The 23,562-nt window shown below is 36.4% G+C and overlaps 1 protein-coding gene across 3 annotated transcripts; it reads right to left on the minus strand.

Moving 5' to 3' along the window:
* Positions 1 to 7,877: 7,877 nt before the first annotated feature.
* Positions 7,878 to 18,342, minus strand: LOC131436082 (peptidoglycan-recognition protein SD-like). 3 transcript variants are annotated; one of them, XM_058604547.1, is made up of 4 exons: positions 17,609 to 18,342; positions 9,337 to 9,588; positions 8,938 to 9,276; positions 7,878 to 8,875 (listed from the first exon to the last, which is right to left on the minus strand). In XM_058604547.1, exons 1-4 carry the CDS (start codon positions 17,619 to 17,621, stop codon positions 8,673 to 8,675), a joined length of 807 nt encoding a protein of 268 aa, XP_058460530.1. In that variant the 5' UTR covers positions 17,622 to 18,342; the 3' UTR covers positions 7,878 to 8,672. The 3 variants fall into 3 exon arrangements, with proteins under 3 accessions (XP_058460530.1, XP_058460529.1, XP_058460528.1); XM_058604546.1 differs by lacking the exon at positions 17,609 to 18,342 and adding an exon at positions 17,243 to 17,454; XM_058604545.1 differs by lacking the exon at positions 17,609 to 18,342 and having other exon boundaries at positions 9,337 to 11,075.
* Between the last annotated feature and the right edge of the window lie 5,220 nt (positions 18,343 to 23,562).

Here is a 23,562-nt window from a genome sequence, read left to right on the forward strand (position 1 = left end):
TCTGCACAGTGTCCTCGGTTGTTTGGCTTAATGCCTTTTCCACATTTTTGTAAAATCTTCCTCAACATTTGCTTGTTCTTTATATTTCTCAAGTTTTCGCTTCCAATGCTCCACTATATTTCTATGGAACGAAGTTCTGGGTTGGTTGTCTCATGCATACCATCATATACCCCCTTTAACATAATGGCAAGACGTCAAATCAGGTTAAAAAAAACACATAACTTCTGAGCTTTCGGATTATGGCAAGACGTCAAATCAGGTTAAAAAAACTCATAACTTCTGAGCTTTCGGATTCATGTTTGTAATTGTTTTGAAACACACCTATTGACGTAAACTTGTTGATCGTACTTGTAGTTATGACGATTGTGCTCTCTAAACTAAAACTATAAATCTCCTGCTAAGTCATGTACTTTCTAAACAAAATTTTCTTGCTTTGAAATGATCGTCAACCTTGTAGTTTTTTATTGTTGCACTCACATTTAGCGTTTTTAACGTTAAGTTTAGTTTCGAATGGAAAATCGAGAGAAATGGTTATTTTCCAATCTTGCAAGGTTAAAATGGAATGTTAATTCCAAGTCCTATCGATCAAATATTGGGTTAAAAAAATAGAAATCTAACATATCATTGCCCGTCTGGAGAACCACAGAGAAAATTTATTGGTATGACTGATAAGTACTTTCTTACGGCATTAGTTCACCGGCTTGAGACTAATTGCTGAACCACACTGACCGTGCACTGTCAGATCATATACCAAATTATGTTTTACCGGACAGTCTTCTGAGTTGTGTTTCATCCAGCCCCCTGCTATGACGTCATGAAACTGTGGCCAGCATCATTCTGCAAAAACCAAAACAATGAAGAAGAATGACTAACAAAAAACTGGATATTACAAACTACTTGTTTATTCAGTACCTTTTAAAGCACTTCTCCGCAAATTATCGATCAGAATATCATCACTACGATAAGGAAATTAAGATTTTACTCGAATTGAAATGCTCGAATGTTTGTTTACCATACTCTGAGCGCTCTGATTGCCCACCAAATGCCCCAGATGTTGACTACGCTAGCACTTGCTGGAGCGCCTATCCTTGCCACCGGGCTGGTTTCATCACATCCAGAGTGGCTCAATTGGCAGAACGATTACCCCGGATCGGAAAAGGTTGCGAATTATGAGCTGTCCTTGAGAATGCAAAGTATGGCTTAGGCATATGGGACCAAAACTGTTGTGTATTTTTCCTAGATGCAAGGAAGCTTTTCGATAAAAACTTGGCCCTTATTACCGTTCTCACTTCCACTTTCACATTCACTTTACTTACATGTCACTTCACTTGATTTTCCCTATTACCAGTATCACGTATAGTGAAGTGATCATTGTGGTGGAAAAAACTAATTTTTTCAACAAAATGTTGGTGGCGTGATGTTCATAATGACATCAAGTTCATCCAAGTAATAACTTTTTCTCTGAAGCAACTTCCGTAATAAGGACCTACATTTACTTCACTTGTTTTCCACCGTGAAGTGATACCTATAATAAGGGTCATAATCACTTCACTTGGTTTTCACCGTGTAGTGATACCGGTAATAAGGGCCCTTATGTAGGTATTAGCTAAAAATAGATGACAGTTTCATACGACTCATTAGTTTTCGCAATTAATTTCACATCATCCAAAAATGACAGCTAACCAGTCAGTAATTTAGATTGTCAAATCATCTCAAATCTGTATAAAATGTTCTAAACGGCGTATGTAACAATGAGAGATTCTCTTTGTTTACTTTCTCTTTCGATTATTGCGAAATATTCCTGCTTTTTTTCGGTAACTTTTCCAGAGCAGATTAAAAGATGATAGGTTTAGTTATTATTATCCGTAAATGATTGGAGAGAAGGTTTGCTAAGAGTGCCGTAATAATCAAAAGAGAAAGTAAACAAAGAGAATCTCTCATTGTTACATACGTCGTTTTGAACATTTTCTACAGAAATGCAAATTTATTGGGGCAAACGTTGAATAATTTTTATTTCGTAATTGAACTGATTTATAGATATCGAAATTAAATCCTTCGAAAAGAATTCTAAATATGCGCAGTATTCCTGTAGATATCCATATTTAGCCTGTCGTTGGACGAGATACGGAGTTTGTGTATACTTCCGATATCCCATATTGCGTTTTAACTTCAAAAGTTTACATATGAAGTTTTTGTCTTAGTTAAATTGATCGCGTTCCAATTTCAAGTTGACTTACGTACTAAGAGTATGCAGAGTTGTTTTCGATATCATCAAACATCATGCCTACTGTTTAATTTCAATATTTACTTCTCGGTTGTCAAAATGGCATCGAAGCAAGAGTGGCAACGTGTCAAAATTTTGTTCTCCCATCGCGAAAATTCAAATTACTCTCATGCAAAGTACTCGAATTGGAATATTGTGACAAAATTAGGGGGGGTTAAAATGGAACTCCGGATGTCACAAAATTGTCGAAAAGAGTGACCATCTGTTTCAAGTGGAACCCAAACTTCTATATCAAAGATTTCGTAAGCAAGCTGGGAATGCCGTCTATAACCGTGCATTGAAAAACTAGCACGATTGTCGACGTGCAAGAATGTGATAACACATATAAGCAAATCAAGTCGGTTGGTCGCGCAAGCAGTTAATGAAGTTCGATTACAGGGTACAGGATAACTTCATTAAGAGTTTCCTGAACCGGAGTATTCAACGGCTACTGGAAGAGAAGCAACAGGCTGTTGTCAGCGAGTTGTCGTTCAAAGAAAACTGACAAGATGCAGCTCTTCTGACGAGGGAAGTTACCAAGGATGCAGTAAAAAGCCTGATGGAAAGAGCAAACGAAAAGCCCGGATTATCGCATTTGCTAAGAAGAATGCATGAATTGATCTTGGAATACACACATGATTCGAATCTTGTTTGAAATGCTCACTTTTTTGTCCTTCTTAAAAATCTCACAAGAACTGAACGATTCACTTTTAAAATCACATGTACTACTAATATGTTGGATTGATCCTGGAAGGGATGAAAATCATTTCTTGAAAATTTTGCTACGTGCTTAAATCATGAATACATTGGTTTTGACCCTTTCGCAAATAGATTTTTTCCTAATTCGAAGGTCCACCTGTTGATCACGTAGAATTTACTATCCACTAGCTAGCGCCCACAGGTGGGCAATAGGGACCAGTTTGGGTATCACTGGTTTACGCCATCTTGTTTTCGAACATCTCGTTCCTGTTTGGAATTTTCTTACCATGAGCGACCTATATCGTGAATATTATGAGCTGTGTATAATTACGCGAAATGAAACGAAATTAGTTTCCGAGGAAGAAGAGGCTATTCCAGCAGCTATTTTATAACTCGTTGAAGAATTGCCAATTTTGAAAGCTTGGCATTGGCATCTGCACATTCATTTGCTAGTGAGTTCCATTACATGTGATCTTATTGAGTATACTTACAATCATTATTTTTACATATTGAATATTTAATTAAATTTATTTTCCAGATTTAATTAAATTCTCTGATTTTTCAGTTTTTTTTCTCAAGGAATCGACTTGTATCTAATTCTATCACAATTCGTTGATTAAAAGCCGAGTTATTCAAAAAATAACATGGCGACTCAACCAATGAGATGACTACAAAAACCCTATTTAGTTTTAAGTATTTTTTAATTTATTCCCGGAAATTTAGTGCCCTCTGGCAATAAGATAAAAGAATAAGAACTCATTTATCAATACTATCTTTGTATGTTGAAAATTTCATAATTTCAGCATGTTAGCAGGCGCTGTGCGGATTGGCGGCTTAAATTATAGTGCGCTGGTCTAACTCGGAAGGATTGTTAGTGTCCGTAGGATCGTAGCTGCACTTAAGAGTCGTCTGCGAAGTTAGTTGAAACAGAAGGTCAAGTTCCGCATCGGAATTTAGAACCCTGACTTTGCTTTGCAAATTCTCCGAAAAATCCTATAGTAATTCACACTATCCCAAAACAAATGGATTGAAGCAGCCTCCCAATGCCAACAACATCGATGTCCGGATACTTCCGACGACCAGATATATGCTATAGCATCAACAGCATCAAAAACCGTACCATTGACACAACCTATTTCGAAAACGAAAGGAGATTACTACAAGTAAATTTTGCTCCACGACAGAGCACAACGAAACAATTTCTCATCAATATTCTAACAAATTGAAATCTAAAATTCAATTTAAACAGACTGCTGTCAAGCTTTACAAAATGTTTAGTGAACATTTATGACGCAGACATCCTTGCATCAACTGAAGAGTCCAAAAAAGTAGCAGTCCGCTTCCCTCGGGTTGAGGAAAGTTGTTACATAATTCGTTAGGGTGGGGTTTCAATATTTTTTACTAATTCTGTGAATAGTAGGATCCTTTGCAATCATTTCATAATTTTGACATTTCCAGTAGATTTTGCAAAAAAGTAACTCGTCAATATGCTGAAATTGGGGTGCCAAAACTCTTGTAACGATTTTTAATTCCAATAACATACCAAAAGTAATACATATAACGCTGCCTAACACTCAAAACTTTTAAAAGAGAGTAACGAATGTAACGCCTCGTAACACTTGTACTTTTTCAAAACGTTTTGTGTCACCTATAACTTACAAAAGAGTAACGTATGTAATTCTTCGTAACGTCTAAAACTTATTTAAAATAACAAATGTGATACTTCGTAATATCTCTAAATTACAAAAAAGAATCCTGAACACTTCGTTACATCTATAGTTCACATAAGAGTAACACACGTATCGCGTATACAAAAAATCAAATATTTCATAAACCCTGTTTGAGCACAAATATTTTTTGTTGATTATGAAAACCAATAAAATATGTAACATTTTAGCATTTAACAGAAACAAAAATCGCGTGAAGAAGGTACTTTAATATCGATTTCTTTGGAAAATTTTAGTAGAAATTTTAGTAAAATTGAACATTTTTAAACAATTTTTTCTTCATTCTATGACAAAAATGGTTGTTTATGCATTTGCAAAGTTTCGTATCATTCGAAAGAGAACTTGAGTTTCAGGAAGCATTACAATGAAAAGGTATATAAATGTTAATGTAACTAAAAATAGTATAAAAAATTCGAATATTGACGAAATATTTCACGAACATGTTCGTAGATACTAATACTACAAAACAATAACACTTATTGTAAAATCGGTTACCTCGTGAAAAATGAGGGGGCCACTTCAGGGCCACTTTACTCACCTACTAAAAAGTAATGCATGTAACATATCGTAACGCTTGCAACTAACTTACAAACGAGTAACGGTTGTAACGTTTCGTAACGTCTATAACTTACAAAAGAGCGACGTAACACTTCGTAACACCTACAACTTCGTTGAAAGTAACGCGTCGTAACTCGTTTACCGCAAGAATCTTACTCTTATAACGGCTTATGCAACGCTTTCTAACTTCTATAACTTGACGTAATAATAACGATAATATCGAATGAAACGCTTCGTCAAATGGAACACTTTTCAATATTGGGGACGGCCATAGCGTGATGGGTAAGTCGACACCTTTCACGCAACCCGCCTGCGTTCGGTTCTCAACCCCGCACATAGGGTCAGAAAGTTTTGACCTTCAGGTTAAAACCTCTATAATCGGATCAAAAAACAATTCATAGTACCTTTACTCAGGCGTTGACTCAGATTGGCCTTAAAAAAGACTTCGTAAAAACTATTATTTCATATGTCTAATGTATTATTATTATTATTATTATTATTATTATTGTCATTTATTTCCTCCCGATTTCATCCTCCATTTTATGTGGTTTTGACTCTGCTTTGATTCGTACGGCCTACCGTTGCGTAGAGCTTTGATCATCACATAACTCTCAAAACCTCTATCTCACGATGTAATCTACAGGATCAACAGCCTCATAATATTTCTCAAACTTTTTTTCGATTCTGATTTCTGGAGGGGCCAGGCCACCTCGGGCCTCCACTCTGGGTACGTGACTGAATGAACTGTAATTTAATTTGTACTGTATCTCCCACTGAAATGTACTGTATTTTGCACATCAAAAAATAAATACAGAGTTTGGATTTTTAACTCATGGAATTTTGATTTGCTGCAATACAAAACGTCAGGAAGAACAGTGACAACACGTAGCGAATATGAATACATAAGCAAAGCCTTGGTATTACATTCCTGTAGTGGAATTTGATCTTCTGTTTCAACAGACTTCGCAGCCGATTCAGAGTATACAGAACTATTGCATGGCTGGTGCTACGATTCTACTGACACTACGAATCCTTCCATGTCGGGGCTCGAACATACGACAACTGGTTTGTAAGACCAGTGTCCTATGCATTGAACCGCCAACCCGGGCTATAAATAATATAAATATATTCAAACATGCAAACAATAAATAGACTTGTTTCTTTCTGTCTTTTTCGTCATGATTTTTCATTATTCATTCTTGTTTGACAATTTTGCAAAATTTTCTTGAATCTTGATTTGCTTTATCTTGATAGGAAGTATAAAAAACTTTTGAGATTATGAAAACAAAAAATCTGATGGTTATTTGCTTTTGTTTTTTATTCACTGTTATTGGATAAAATGCGTACTGCAAAATATACTGTTTTGCCTTTCTCTATAGTATTAGAATTGCTGGAAAAACCGACTTTTGAACAGAGCTTCGGAGACCCACAGTGTTATATACCATTCGACTCAGTTCGACGACGGAAAATCTCTCTCTCTCTCTGTGTGTGTGTGTGTGTGTGTGTGTGTGTGTGTGTGTGTGTGTGTGTGTGTGTGTGTGTGTGTGTGTGTGTGTGTGTGTGTGTGTGTGTGTGTGTGTGTGTGTGTGTGTGTGTGTGTGTGTGTGTGTGTGTGTGTGTGTGTGTGTGTGTGTGTGTGAGTATGTATCTGCACTTTTCGAAAATATTTTTACCGCTCAATTTTCTCAAAGATGGCTGAACCGATTTTAACAAACTTTGGCTCTTTTGAAAGCTAGGATAAACTTATTTCAAACCTAGCTCCGTTTGAAAGCTATTGTTAGGCCATTGATCAAGTTCGACGATCAAATGGCTATGACTTTTGGTTCCGGAGATATGATGGTATAAGTGGCGTAACCGACAAAATCGCGTTGTTTTTTTACCGCGCAAGATTCTCGGAGATGGCTGAGCCGATTTTAACAAACTTAGGCTCGTTTGAAAGCTACTATTGGGCATTTGATCAAGTTCGAAGATCAAATGACTGCGACTTCTGGTTCCGGAGATATGATGGTATAAGTGACGTAACCGACAAAAAACGAGTTTTTTTACCGCTCTAATGTATAAGGGTGCGAATATTTTGGGATCCCCCCTAATTTCGTAAGGCGGTGGTACTGAAAAGTTTGAGCACTTCGAAACAAGTTCCCATACAAAATTTGAGCTGAATCAGATATGGGTAAGAGGTGCTGCCCGACGGTTTGGTTTGGGTTTGCTAATTTTCGATCTTGAACAAGCACCATAGGGGGGAGTACATAAAATTTCCGAAAGGTAGTTTCCGGTAGTTTTTTTTGGTGCCAAACGTCTTAGAATTGCATGAAACATCGAGATTTAGTGTCATCTAAAAAAAATCGACTTTCTGGGACTCCCTCCCATATAGGCAATGCAAATGTCAAGCACTTGGTTGGAAAAATGATGCCGACTGTGTGACATAAACACTGAAGCATGCTTTTATGAACTACTCGAATCAATCTGAATCAATGGGTGTCAAAATTAATATCTGAAATTATTATTTAAAAATATGAAATATATTCTCATGAGACTGTTATGAAAGAAGAAAAAGGCATTATCACACCACTAGGTGGATTAAGAAGGGTTTTTTATTCACTGTTATTGGATAAAATGCGTACTGCACGATATACTGTTTTTTCAAAGTCGATGTACTGTTTTTTTTTATTTTTACTCAAAATATACTGTTTTTCGTAAAAAAAAATTCGCGCTTTAGGTATAAAAGATCTACAAATTGATGAATGCTTTCGAGTTGTATTTGTGGGGTATACCAAAATAATGTATAGTGTAATTTAAATATTATAATTTTGAAATCTTGAAAACTCTAAATTATTGCAAAACTGTGTTATGGTGATGGCACCTATCTACATCTCCTTAGTCCATTACTGAGCATTATGCCCTAAACGGTACCAATATCCTTTTTTTACCGAAAAAAAACAATTTTACCACTAAAATCGTATGCAGCATATCTTACTATAACTAATGGTTTGGATACAATACATACATGTATTGAAAATCAGAAACAATCCCATGTCGTCGCTACCAACCAGAAAAATGTAATTGATTTATTTCAATTTATGGTAAAGTCGTCATCAACATAGTTTATCTTTTCATCAGATGCCAACGAACGGGAGGTTGGAAAAAGATCGGTGGATGATACATAAAAATGAATACCCTGGAGACATAACTAAAATCAGTGAACCCCCATCAATCCCTGAAATTGTTCTACCAATAGAACTACTCTAAATTTGCCATATTGGACACAGGTTGGACAAATCTATAGTTTTGCTAATCTGTCTTACATTTGTTACATTTGCAATTGATTACTATCCTGACCAGTTTACAATATTTATTGTGATGTTCTATAATACTTGAAATCGAATTGAGGCTAGTGTTTTGATGATTTTAACTTAAGCTCGTGGTATCTAAACTGTAACAAATCCCCTCCAATGATTCCATCGTTTCAGTTCTGCGTATAGGGCAGGGGCGTTTTTCTCCGGCATTGAACGGTAGACTACTCCATACATTCGATAAGCCGGCGATAAGCTGAACCGTCGTATGGATTCGGTAATCAGTGCTTTTGTTTCGGCAAACAGCACGTCGTCGGGACGTTTGTTATTGTAGTTTCCTGAAACAAAGCAAGAAAAATTAGCAAACGTCGGAATACTGCGGCTCATCGCAGACCAATACCAATAAGTCCCACCACAATGGTATCGTTCATCCCGGGGAGCTCGGAGAAGCCATGTTGCCCTTTCCAACCCCGTGCTTCGTATGTTTTGCCATCACCACCAATCAGAAAATTGTACGGAATGTGTGTCGCTCTGTGTTTCCATGCAGTGATTTGAGCTTCTCGCGCGGCCTGACTGCACGTGATTTGATCGTGACACGGCTCACCGCCTGTGTGCATCACGATAAGGTTCGTCACAGCGGACTTGTTCAATGGGGACGCTTCCAGTGCGGCTGAATCAGACCACCACGTTGGACGTTCCACAAGATAGAAAGGATGAGACACCGGCCACGGTCGAGGAACTGAGGAGTATACTTTCTTTGAAAATGCATTCCAGTTAAGATTCCGAATCCCTGTCTTACCTTGTAGTAACATCAAGTAAATCGCTATTATGATTCCAATCAGCAAAAACAGCACCAATGCCAATATCCCGAGAAGTGCGGTGGTTTGAATAGTCTGTATTTGTCGATTGCGTCTATCCTGGGACGATTCATGGATCACTTTGGTCAACAGTAGCGGAGTACGCTCTCCAATTTCAACATCATACTCGGATGAGTTATTTCGGCTGATCGGATTCTTCAGGCGATTTGGATTCGAGACTGCTGCAGTTCGTGCTATAATGGCGAGAACAAAGTTGTGACATTTAGTATAGTACCGGTCCAACAGAAGTTCCACTTGGTTAGTGTCCTGTAGCAGCAGCTCATCCGAGTAGACCGGTTTCAGTTCGTAATGACGCTCCACGCTCAGAATCAAACGTGAGTTGAGAAATACCAGCATTATCGAACAAAGCGAGTAAGTAACGCACAAAGACTGAAGTGAGCGAACAATGCGTACTGGTTGGATTGTTGAGGAAAAAAACATAGTGATTCCGTTTCTTTACGAGCGAAAGATGCTGCAGATAAGCTGATAAGCCGAAAAGGCAAAGATCAGGCTGCAGTAAAACGAAACATAACACATCTGCTGCAATAAAACAAAACATGACACATTTGATAGTGATTTTTGATAGGACTAGTAGATAACCCAGTCTGGTTCGAAAGATGACTGGTACTTTGGACTTTTCTAGTTTCGTCTCAACTCAATTGTTTAAAATAATTACAAAAAAATATTTTTTTTTTTTTTGTTCAGATTATAGAGGTTTCAACATTAAGGTCATTCGCCTCTTCGGGCCAGAAAAACTTTTTGACCCTATGTGCGGGGTTGGGAATCGAACCCAGGCGGGCTACGCAAGAGGCATCGACTTACCCATCACGCTATACCCGTCCCAATCAATGAATTATTGCGATCAAATATATTTTAAAATAATGAAAAACATGAAGAATTCACAGATATCCATCCGTTTCGGGTGAATATTGGAAAATAAATGACTGTGTTATTGATGAGATTTTTTACACAGATCTTGTGCTACACACTAAGATTCGATTCCGTTGTTCGGTAATTTTTTTGACGAAAACTTTCGGTAATCAATAGAAATTACCGATATTTCGGTACATGAACTTCATTTTACAACAATTATGCAAATTTTTACCGGACGATCAGTTTTTCGCAAGTTTTCATTACAGAATTCTGTAAATAGATATACAATTCATACGGTAAATCTGAATAGTCGCCGAGTACGGTAAAAATCATACCGTCCGTATGGTAAAATTATCTTCCAATTACCGAACTTCTGTGAAAACTGATTGTCGTGAAACTAACTGTCAAACAGTTATTAAAATTTTCAGTGTCTTTTTATTAACCAAACGAAAAAAATCTTGAAGAGTTCATCGAATAGATTGAGATACAGGTGCTAAAATTTTTAAAACATTTGAACCACTAAAAGCATTTTGTTCACTTATAGGCAGAAAAAAAATTGGATCACTTGTCCACTTGCTGCCTACACAAATCGTTCGAGGGTAATTTCTGGTGGACTCGACGGATTGTGCAGTGTTTTGGAAGGCGCTCATAATTCCGGTCAGCCGGAACATTTGACCCTTTTTTTCGTGGAATAAAACCATAGCCACAACAGGTTGGAATTTTCGTCATTCGTTTTTGTGAATTTGTGTTGTTTTTTTAAAATCCGAAAATCCAGAATTTTAACCAAAGGAAAACAAAGAAACAAAAAATTACCGAACAATCAGTTAGATTGATTTGGTTTACAGTTTACGGTAGTTGTTTGACAGTTCAGCAATTACAGAACGATCGGTAATCAATTTAATTACCGAACGTTCAGCTGTTGAAAATTCGGTAAAAAATTACCGAATTCTGCGAAATTTTCTAACTGTGTACATAATGTTGAGTTCACGAAAGAATTTTATTTTAATTTTACTAACCGACATGAAACAGCTTTTCAACTTTCCCTATTGGCTTTCAAACGCAAAACTCATATCAACTCCGTGTCTTCTATGTTTCACTTTTTGGACCAAGAAAACGATGATGTTAGCAAATTATCACATAGAGCAATATAGGAATCGAGTATTAAATGCGTAAATAGTTACTAACATAGTATTTTTTCCTTAAACAAACCAACGGAATGGATAAAACTTTTGCATTCATTCAACTTTTGCATAAAAAGTTAACCTTTAATTTCTTCAATACTGAACTATATTTAAATATTGATGCTAAGTGAGGTTATGTTATCAATTTTCGTAATCGAAATTAAGCAACTACTGGGTGGAATAAACGGTTTAAACAACCACTGGGTGGAATAAACGGCCAGAACAATTATTTCTGAGCGATGTCAACAAGTAAAGTCAACATTATCAATCTGTAAGTCATTCTGAAAGCAAAAAACTTAGATTTATTCTCAAGCGGAATATTAAAAATATTGGTTGAAATTCTAATTGATAGAAATCAATGTTTTTTTCCCTAATTACAACAGAATATTCTTTGATTATTCGAATTTCAACTTCAAACAAAAATTCACTGGAGAAAAAACACTATGTATTTTGACAGCTTCACTCGAAAACATCATCCTTTGTACAACAGCACCATCTACATGTCGAACTGTCGTTAATAGGCCAATAGAAAATTGCTGAATATTTCGACTTTTGATTGGAGCCCCAGAGACCTCCAGTGTTATATTAAGGGGTTACACCACTGTAGAATATTCAATAAATCGCATTTTTTTCATTGCAAAAGGTCATGTATGATCTTCAAAACAATATTCCAAAAGAAGAAAAGCGGAAAAAATTTCTAGACGTCTTAATTTCGAGTTTTACCGAAATTATTATACTCCTAGCGCCTTTTGTGTCTCAGAACCACGTTTTTTAAGCTATTCTAATAGTTATCTCCACAGAGGTACGTAGGGGTTCTTGAAAATTGTTAATAGTTTTTTTTATAAACAATTTTGTGTGAATGCGGTCTTATTTTCAAAGGACTGCCATTTTACAGAAAATCAATTAATTAAAAAACCTCTACGTTCCTCTACCGGCCGTCAAAATATAGCACTTTCGCGGAAATGTCGCCATTTTGTCTTTAAATTTTAAAAATGATCATTTTTTTGTATACATATTAAAAAGTGCTTTATACAAAATTCGGATTACTCCATTTTTTGGATCCCAAAATAATTCCCCAAAAATGTCCTTCTCTTTTTTTCTACAATGGTGTAACCCCTTAAGAGAGATAATAAAGAAAGATCATTACTAATTTCGTAAACTGATTGTGGACCTTAAAAAAGATACTAAGCAAAATTTAAGCTGAATCGGACAAGAATTTTTCATATTAAAAAGAAAATTCCAAATGACGTAAAAAACGTTAAGATATGGTGTATGAAACGTTAAGATATGGTGTTATATCGAAACACTTTTTTTTAATCCATTTAGAGATGTGATGATGCCTTACTAGAACTATAATATTACTGTAGTATTCTTGACAAAACTGCTCATTGAATAGAAACAGGAAAGTTCGTTCGAGCGTAATCTAGCACAGCATTTCAATCTACAATTAAAATAGTTTCGAGCCAAATTTAGAATTTTTTTTCAGATTTTTTGCAGTATTGGTCAAAATGACAGTTTGAGAGTTGGCATCACTGGGAGTACGATGCGGTGTCTAAGTGCTGCCCTCATAAAAAGTCTATTTTCAATGTGTTGTTTGATACGTATAGTTGAAAATTTGGTTGAAACAGTTATTTTGAGTGATAGTGCAGGTGTGGCAAGTGTGTAAGTGATTGGCACATTGTTGTAAAACTGAAATGTAGAGGCGCTGCTTGTTTAGAGATGATACTTTCAGCATGAGCTGTCAAATCGGTAGGAAAATTTCTAATTACTCCACCTTTTCAAAGATTTCCTATGAAAACGGGCAAATTCAATTGAAAAAACATAGTAGAAGTTGAAGAAAAAGTTTTTACTCTGAGGTAGTAATGTTGATCTTAGTTCATTGTGCGAAATCTACAGTTTATTCAGAATAGAGCATTAAACTTGGTTTGATAGCATTTTTAAAATGCCTGGAAATAACAAATAAAGTATCCAAAATAAATAGTACTCGATCGCTATACATTCTAGTACTCGAGAAATCAACATTACACTGGTTTCTGTTAAAAAAACGTGTTTAATCCATCTAGCAGTGGGATGATACCTTTTTTTTATCAATCCGCATGTGTTTTTTGAATGAATATTCTTCGGTGTTTAAGTTTTCATGACATTATTTTAATGACCGTCGTTTTAAGCGACAATTTAAGATTTTAATCACTCATTACTCTGTAATGTCGAAACTGCAAATCGGATCGAATTTGAATCTAAAAGTGTGATAATCGATTAAACATGCCATGATATGTAAGTTCCACTTTAGAGTTTACGGTAATTTAAGGTTCTTCCAGGGCCGGTATTCAGGAACCAGCATAACCCAAACCGATTCGTATGGCCATGTGACGAATAAATTACAACAGTTTTGAGTCCAACTTTGAAGCTTTCCGAGATTGTCATCTTCTATATCGGTTCGAATTTTAAAAACTCATCATCATGTAATTCGAGAACCGGAAGTCATAATGGGATAAAATTAAATAATTTTTGTATGTATGTATAAAATTAATTTATTTTGTATATGAGTTTATTTTAATTTGAATTTTTGTTTCTGAAATTTGATTAGGCTTTTTTTGAGAAAACGATTGAACTTTGAGAAACGATTTTATACTGGAACCGGAATTCTAAAATCGGTATGGCCGAAGTAAAACAAATTCACCTGAGTAGCTGTATAGTTTACATTTGTTTCAAAATATTTGAAAATCAGTGAAAACATCTTTGAGAAATCATAGCACAAATTAAATTTTTAGGTGCCTTCTGAATCGAAACCTGATTAATTTATGTGGAAAAGACATTTTTATACCAATCACCCTGTATCCCTGAAACCGGAAGTTGGATCTGACTGAAGAGCAAGATGTTTTATAGAATCTTGAAACTTTTCATTTGAATCTTAGATCGGTTCAGCCATCTACGAGAAGAATGAGTTAAATAATTTTGATTTCGTTTCACATATCATCCTTTAGTTCCGGAACCAGAGGTCGGAACCAAACATAATTCAGGAACTTTGTTTGGGAGCATACGAATTTTCGTATGAATCTGAATTTGTAGAAAAGAAAATTTCCGAGAAAGTTGAGTGAAATTATTTGTCAGGTCGGAACCAAACATAATTCAGGAACTTTGTTTGGGAGCATACGAATTTTCGTATGAATCTGAATTTGTAGAAAAGAAAATTTCCGAGAAAGTTGAGTGAAATTATTTGTCACACTGCGTGTTGCCGATCTCGACGAACTGATTCGAGTGGTATATGCATGTTATGTTCTTCCAGCATTTATTGCTGTGAGTAGTTTAAAACAATATAATTAAAAAAAATTCTGCCATCATCTGGTTTATATATGTCATATTCGAACGATTATGTTGCCCAAAACAAACCGTGCTAAAATCGGTCCGAAGCTAATTGTCATGAAAAAGGATGCTGTACACAGTATTTTTGGTACTTAGAAACAATTGTATGTAACAGTATAAAAAATCGTGTTTTCCGTTGCTCCCAAGCATTTCTTTGTCATACAGCGCTCAAAACTCCTACTGCTGAAATAGGGGGAAAAGTCGTTTACACAAAAATTTCAATATCGTCGTTAAAAATGGACGGATTTTAACAATCTATGGCTTGTTGGATAGCTATTACCGTGCCGAATCTAAGTCTGAAAACATATTCTGTTTTCAAGGTCAATTGTGACAGATACTGTCAAAAAACATTTTGACATAAAACTTCGTATAACTCAAAAAGTAAACATCCGATCTCAAAACCATTCAATAGCGTTTTGGGTGACGAGGAGATCTTTCATTTGCGACCAGTTTGTTCAAAATCGGTCCAGCCATCTCTGAGATCTCGACCTCTTAGTTGACAACACACATACAGACACACACACACACACACACACACACACACACACACATACATACACACGTACATTTGCTCAGTTCGTCGAGCTGAATCGATTGGTATGTCATTCGGCCCTCCGGGCCTCGGAAAAATTTTCTAAAGTTTGAGCGAATTCTATACCTATTTTTTATATATATAAAAAAGTTAAAAATGTTGATCCGAAAAAACCTAACCTTACTCAATTTCACACATTTCTGAATATTTTTCATGTTTAATCGTAATTTACACTAAAAAAAGTAGTAGTAATCACATTGAAATCGATTTTCTTCTACTCCGAGTGTACTTTTATTGCTGATATCTATTTTTACTATTGAATAAATGATGAAAATGTTGCAAATCACTACTGCCGATATGAAAATTTTCGAAAGAATCCTCCTTTTCTTGGTTCCATTTTTCAATGACAGGTGTCGCTACCGGTAAATCAGCTTTGCGACAATGTGCCAATCAAACGCAAAGCTAATATTACCTGATGCGCCGTCTAAGTTTCATTATTCGGACCAGTAGAATGACGGCGTATTGGGCCAAACTAGATTAACCGATCAGCAGCCCCCGATCGTTGGTTTAGTGCCCCCTTTACACTCCCTCCCTTTCCAAGATACGCCACTGATGACGATTATGTTTTTCCATTGCAAACATAGAAAAAATGACATTTACGGTTCATGTCAATTCAAGCATGCCATAACTTACTGCAAAGCTAACGAAATGATACATGTTTTGAATTGTAAGCGTAAGTGAACTACAATGCTCCTTTAATGTGAAACTATAAATACGTAAATTTACATTTATTTTTAGAGTGTGTGCATACTATTGGAAATCTAACCCCAAAATAATTTTACCTGAAGCGTCTTTATTATTTGAACCTTTCCTAGGATGACGATTGATGTTTACACATGCTCTTACTTGAAACCCATATTATTATATTGTCGAATTTTAGAGAGATGGCAGAGAAGTTATGAGGCGCTTGCATGAAGCAATTCGCCGAAAAAGGCCAGACTTGTGGGTAAACAACTCGTGGATCTTGCACCAACTTGGATCTTGGATAAAAACGAAACGAAAACCATTCAGCAACCACCGAATTCACCTGATTTGGCTCCCTGCGACTTTTTCCTATTCGGGCGATTTACAAACCGCTCGGTGGAACACGTTTCAGCACCTGAGATTATTTTTAGCTCGGAGTAGCATTTCGATCGTCCGACTCTTTAAGGTCATATTCACAAAAAGAGATTATTTTTTATTCGGCTTGATATTACATTCCTTTCGTAGACTTCGACCATCCTGTTTTCACAGATTTGCTACCGATTCTTAGCGCACGTAACCATGGCATGGCTAGTGCTAAGACACTGAGAATTCTTCCAGGTCGGGTTTCAAACATACGGCAACTGGCTTGTTAGACAAGCGTTCCTATGCAATCACACCCCAACCCAGAACGTTAGAAGAGGATGTCAAACAAATTAATACCTCAGAATCAGACAGAACTGTTAGGTTGCTGTCAGAGTGAAAGCGTCACACGAAGCAAACCTGTCTGAGTGAAAGCGATGCGTTATCAGAACATCGCATTGAATCGCTTCGTCTCGCTCCGCTTTCCGCGCTTACTCTGACATCAACCTTAAGCTCTACAATAGTTGAACTCTTTTCCTGCGGTATTGAGAATGTTGCATCTATTTTCAAACTACTTAAAGAATTTATAGTATCCCACGACTCGCAACGCAGAAATATTTCTGTTGGACTACGTAAAAATAATTTTTTGATTATTCATAGTTTCGACATATTTGGTAACTTGGTTGCTCGCCAGAGTTGTTTTCTAATATTAAACAGTTTCAAATCTATTTTGTCACTTGGCGTAAGATCAGATATTATGCATCATCAAAGCTAAGTAAAATATTACCAATATACCATAAGCAACTACCACGTTCACAACTTGATTCATGTGCACACCGCCGAAAAAAGAGATTCTCGAAGATCACGTTGTCGTCAACTGTTCGATTTAAACACTCACTACAATGTGCCTCACGTAAGCTTCCTTATCCTTAAGGGGACATGCACTGACAAGGCACCAACCGTATCGCCACCGAAAGCGATACGGGTGCAGTCTTTATCATTAGGAAAATGCATCTACGGAAAGCCACGAGACAACACGAGAAATGATCACCTCAGGTTTAGTTTGTTAACTATCAAAGAGCAAATATTGTCTAGTCGTCTGTGCCGTTCCAGTTGCTGACGCACTGATGAATGACTTTTCTCCGACCTTCTGTTACTTACCTAGTCCGAACATGGTGGCCGACTGTAAATCAGGATACCGGGAAATGGGATACAGGTTCCGCCATAGAATAATTGGAAGATATGAAGATCCGAAGGCTCGAACGCGAATCGCGTGGTTGTTGAGCTGTTTTATTTTTTTTCTTTGCAGAAAATTTGCTACATTTAAAACAATTTTAATCTTCACACGGGTTAGGCAGCTCCGCGCCGACGTGAATTTCGGTTAATCACAACACTCGTTTATTTTATGGTCACTGATCAGCTGCGAACCGCGCCTCAGGGAGGTTCCCGCACGAGTTGCTTATTCACAGTGCGCAAAGTTGTCATCTGAGAACGCCAGGACTGATTTGCACATGCTGCCGAGCGCAAAATCTTGCACGAACCGATTAGTTTGAAGGATGATTGATTAACTTCCAATGCTTTGACGACGGTGTGTTCGATTGTGATGAAATGCCCTGCTCTCCCGGCGGGATTGAAGTGATAAACTATTGAACCGTCTTTCGTTTGCTCGGCCAGAGTGAACTATTTCGCTTAATTATATTGCTGAACTCTGTGCATTCTCTAGAAGCCCCCAACAAATCGTTACTTATACGTTTTACGATTTATGAGCCGGTTGGGAATTTTCGAATTGGCACTTGCAATGTTCGTTGGAAACAGGTAACAAATTTTGATGCAGTAAAAAGTGAAACAAAATTAGAGGTAGAATTTCTTTCCTAGACGTGTTCAAGCTGTGAAGTGATCTGGTAGACTGTCCTGATTCTTATCGCAGCCCTATCTAATGTTTAATGTTCAAATGAGCTTGAGCTGTGTCACATTTAAATAACGTGTGGGAGGATCACGAGAACAGTATTGAAATTTAGGTAAATCGAAACATTAGATTGTTACTTCTGTAAAAGTAGAGCCCCGATACTGTTGGCTTTATAAACATAAAAAATTAACCATAGTAACAATTATTATGAGTGACAAATGATCTATGTGGTCGAACGTTGTCATGATGAAAATCAACATCTTTGCGATTTACTAGTCAAGCATGTTTATTTTTTAACTTCTTTGTTTTTGCCTAATTGCTGATGGCAGAACAGTTACGATTTGACGAGTTAATTCCTTAATAGTACCTGAAAATGGACAACAACATTGTTACTCCAATATCAAGCTTTTCTATGGGTTCCAGTTTTCAAAGATCCCTACACTCAAATGAAAATTCACGTTCGATTTACTTGAAGAATACCGTAAAATGATTTCAAATGCCAATTGAATATTTTACGTAACGAAAATGAATGTTGTGCGAACATCCCCTAAAATGAATAGAATCATCACATAAGGTTTAGTGAGTTGACCAAACGTCAAACAATTTACGCGAATTTCCGGTGTGGAAAACTCGATTTTGAAAATGGCGAACAGTGAACCCTTAAAGTGTAAGTAGTTTGATAATTCGTGAGAAAAATTACAATTTTTTAATATAAAGGAAAAAGAATTGTGTTTGATATAAATTGATACGTGCCGGTTTTATCAGCTATACAAACCCACTCCCACGATGTTACCGGCTTTTATAGTCATTGAACTACTATGCATTCAAATTTGTGCTATAAATTTGCTCAAAAAAGAATTTGTTGTTATGAGGTTATTTGAACGACAAGAACAAAGGCATTATCTCACCACAAGGGGGATAGAGAAACGGAGTTTTGAATCAATAATTTGATTTGGCATACAAAGACCTTAGACGGTCAACTAGCACGTGGTGCAGCTCTAACCTCAAAATCATCGACGACGACGAAATTTATTGATCTAGCACTGCCAATAGCATTTACTTATTGAGTCACCAAACATAATCATCTTACTTCACTTTTTCTTAGCTTGTGTCGCGTTTTCTACTTAAAGGATGTTACATTGTGAAATGAAGTATTCTGCTATCTGTCATTCATTTTGCAACTTGCATTTTACAAAAACGAATATTATCTATATGCGCTTAAACTTATGCTTATAGTTGTTTAGATGATGACATGTTGCACGCCATCTTGATCTTGGAGCTTTAAACTTAAATACTGATAAAGAACCCAAGGATCTGCGAGAAGAATCCGACATTGATTTCTTGCCAACCACCCAGTTCATTCCACTACGTAAATTCGCGTTCTTTGTAGATACTATTGAGGGTAAAAAGTAGTAAGACTTTTCAATTATATTTCGCGCGGAAACCTTATTCGTCCAAATATTTGTTTTCTAGGTTGGTAATTTTGTCAGTGATATCTGTGCCAAGTGTTACGTCAAAATATTCATTAGTGTTTAGTATACGTCTGTCTTTCTGAAATATTAAAAGTTCGATCGGTGATTTTTACAATGGGTAAAATTTTACAACAATGAGGCTCCATTAAATTTTGTGTGCGGAATCAAATTTCTGGTGCCAAAACGTTCAGAATGTTGCCAAAGGCCTTCGGTGATAATTGTATGTCACGAGCAAGTATTTTTGATCGGTACAAGTTGTTCAAAGAGGATCGAGAACGTGTTGACGACGAACCACGTCCAGGACGGCCGTATTGAACACGTCAATAAAATCAAGAAATTGGTGCTCGAGAATCGACGATTAACAGTCAGAGACCTTACTGGGACCGTTGGAATACCGGAAGGCCGGAATTATTGGCCGGCAACTCTTGGTTTTTGGATCACGATAACGCAATATCGTTCCTCAACCACCGTATTCACCGGATTTAGCTCCGTATGACTTCTGGCTATTCAGCAAACTCAAACGACCACTCCGGGGAAACCGTTTTGAGCGCATTGAAGACTATTCCAGAAATTGACTTTAACAACTTTTTCGAGGATTGGAAAAAAATGTTGGCATAAGTGAATTGGGTCCGAGGGGGACTATTTTTTGCCCACAGTGGTATCTACACAGAGTGATAGCCAATACAATGGCTGAACCCATCTATCAATTGGATGGTTAATTGAGAAGGTAAGATCTGCAGTGTTCGATACGAAAAATGTAAATTAAAACAGAAAAAGAATAAAAGAGAACACTTGGTTCGGTTTGTAACGGTTTTAGCTTCTTGATATTACAACACAAATAACAGACATCCATGCTTATACAACCTTTTTATAAAAAACGCTTTACAAGCGAAAATTGCGTACGACTCTGTACGAATGAATTACCGTTGTACGCAAGCTCGAACGCAAGAACTCATAAGTGATTGCTAGGTATTTATAAATTGAAATGTAGCTGACCCAGCGAGGTAGGTGTTTATGTTTGTTCGAACATCGACTGAATCTTTCTATGCCGCGATGTTTTCATTTGATTCGTCAAATAAAAATACGAAACGTGTGATTCTGTGTCAACGAAACGGGCATCTAAACTAAAATCTATCAGTCTGCTCAATTTGAAAACAATTCCAGACCGATACTAAACCAATTACCTGATTCAGCGAAATTACCCTTATCTTTAAGAAAAACTCTTAGACTGTTTTTTCGATTTCATACAGTGGGCGACTACTGTAGGAATTAATTCGCAGTGTTTTACGGAAGATGTTAGCCAACTAATCGTAGTCGCATATACAAAAATAAATTATCTACATTGCATTTGTAGTATTGACTTGGCGGTATCTATGTATCGATGTTAAAAACTATTTTAGAACCGTTGAAATGATTAGTTCTGCTTCACCCATCATAATCAGCGAGCATTGCTCCATCCGATTATCAACTGTTCCAAATAATGGCTTGTCAGAGCAGCGCTTTGAAAAGTACGAAATGACAAAATTCTATCGATTCGGTCATCGGATCTGAAGAAAAAGATTTTGTTCGACGCAGTAAGACAAAAAGGATTTGTCAACAATGGATTTTTTGTGAGTAGTCACAGTGGCAGCAGTCCCTTGCATCGGTTCTAAACTGGACCCTTGATAAGATTTGCTTCTATGAGTTTCTATTTTGAATCAACACACAGACGTTCCTAGGCTATGGTGCCCACTTGGTCACTGTTTTTTGTGCTGATTCAAATATATTGTATAAAATTGTCTTAAAATGTGTGGTTGTGTTTTATAGTTTAGTAGTTGTTTTTGTAATGACAATGGTCGTAGATCTGGTTTTGTGATAATGCAAATTGTGGTATGTGGTTCTTGTAATGGTGTGTATGGAATGTAGTGGTAATAATTGTAATAGTAATGTAATAATGGTAATAGAATAACAATAATAATAATCTTTTAAATGGGTTTACCTGTTGGGTACTTGATGTATTTTTTTACATATTTATCTATACTCTTGCGTTATTTGTTCGTTTCTTTTTTTATATTTCTGGTATTCTGCATCATTCTTCTTCTTTTCTTCTTGCTTCTTCTTCCTTCTTTTCCAAGTTTAAGAGCTTCTCTTAGTTCGATTTTCCAGTTTTCTCAGTGTGAATAAATTTCATATGGAATAAAAATATTTAGTTAGTAATTATTTACACATGCAATTTACACATACATATACATCTACATATGTACGCAAATATAATCATACACATACATACATACATACATGCATACATACATACATACATACATACATGTACTCCACAAGCAAACATCGTAACATTGAGCTACTGTTTCTATTCTAATTCTGAGGGTTAATGTACCAATAATCATCTCATTAGTAGTGTCACCATGTTATTTTAGCGATGACTCGACTTTCAATTAATGCATTGTGATTAAATCGAATACAATATCTTTGCTTCGGATTTGTGAAGCACTACCGCAGAAAAAATAGTTCGAAAATTATTCAATACTGTTGTTATAGCGACGCGAAAACCTGCAGCGAATGCTCCTAATTTCATCCTACTTTTGAAGTCAATCTATCGAAGAGAGACAACAGATCTCACTGTAACTAATGGTTTTCGTAAATGAAATGACTAATGGAGCTGAGATAACTGAGGGTACCGTTACCCTATTTTTATCTCTATTATTGGTCGATCGTTAGTCCTGAGCTGAAACGGTGACCTTTATTACCATTCTTGCATACACTTCCTCTTACACTTCACTCACATATCATCTCACCCATCAGGGCTCACATGAAAACGACACAACCTCACAAAATGAATTGGATGAACATCGTTTGACAGCTATCAGTGATTTGCTCATATGTTAATTCTGTATTATTTTATTCTATTCTACAATATTCTATCTCATTCCACAGTATTCCATGGTACAGAAACCACCAATAAACGTCAAAGAATTCAGTCCTTTGCCGTTCGTTTGATGTCATCGTATGAAACTCAATTGGGATACATTCACTCCATTTAATTTCCACTTCACACTGGTAATAAAGGCCGGTAGTATGAAAATGAAACATAAAACAGAGCTCAGTTAAGCCCTACCGGCCTCTCCAAACCCCGGATGTTTGGATCGTAATGCAATCAATATCGTATTCAAGTCGTTCCGTATTTCATTCATTCAATTCAATAATTAAGCTAAAGCTGTAACATATATCTATATTGAATTCTAACTGTAATTGATTGTATCTGATGATGTTCGCAATACCGTCAAGCCCACCAACCACGGGAGGGAGAAAGAATTGTCAACAATGGATTTTATAATAATAATTAATTACGAAACCATGTAAAAAACCCTTGAATCACATTTAACAACTAATATAAGCAAACTTTTTGTAAATCAACATTCAACACATTTTCAGCACGTGGCCAGTAATCATGAATCTCAGTCATGCTTTAAAGGTATGCGAATTATTTGACTTTTGATAAAAAATTTTAAATAGCATTCGAGTCATGCTTATTCTTGAATCCAAATACAAACAAAGTAAAGCTGTTCAACAGGATCCCAAATTGCAGCCAAAGCCACCTGTGTATAAACAAAATAACAAGTGATAACAGTCCAGTTGCTGATTGCTGTGACGCTAGTCGCAGAGTAAGGTCAATTCGGTGATCAACTCTCAACCTTCCATAGGAACGCTAAACCAGCGCAAAATAAAACCAACACAATGGA

The sequence above is a fragment of the Malaya genurostris genome, chromosome 3, assembly GCF_030247185.1.
Source record: "Malaya genurostris strain Urasoe2022 chromosome 3, Malgen_1.1, whole genome shotgun sequence".
NCBI lineage: Eukaryota > Metazoa > Arthropoda > Insecta > Diptera > Culicidae > Malaya > Malaya genurostris.

Excerpts from the sequence above, each read along its gene's own strand:
- LOC131436082 (XM_058604545.1), bottom strand. The coding sequence starts at position 9,835 with ATGTTTTTTTCCTCAACAATCCAACCAGTACGCATTGTTCGCTCACTT. Across the intron at positions 9,277-9,336 it reads TTACTTGATGTTACTACAAG|TTCCTCGACCGTGGCCGGTG; the intron begins GTAAGACAGGGA and ends TATACTCCTCAG. Across the intron at positions 8,876-8,937 it reads CATTGTGGTGGGACTTATTG|GAAACTACAATAACAAACGT; the intron begins GTATTGGTCTGC and ends GCTTTGTTTCAG.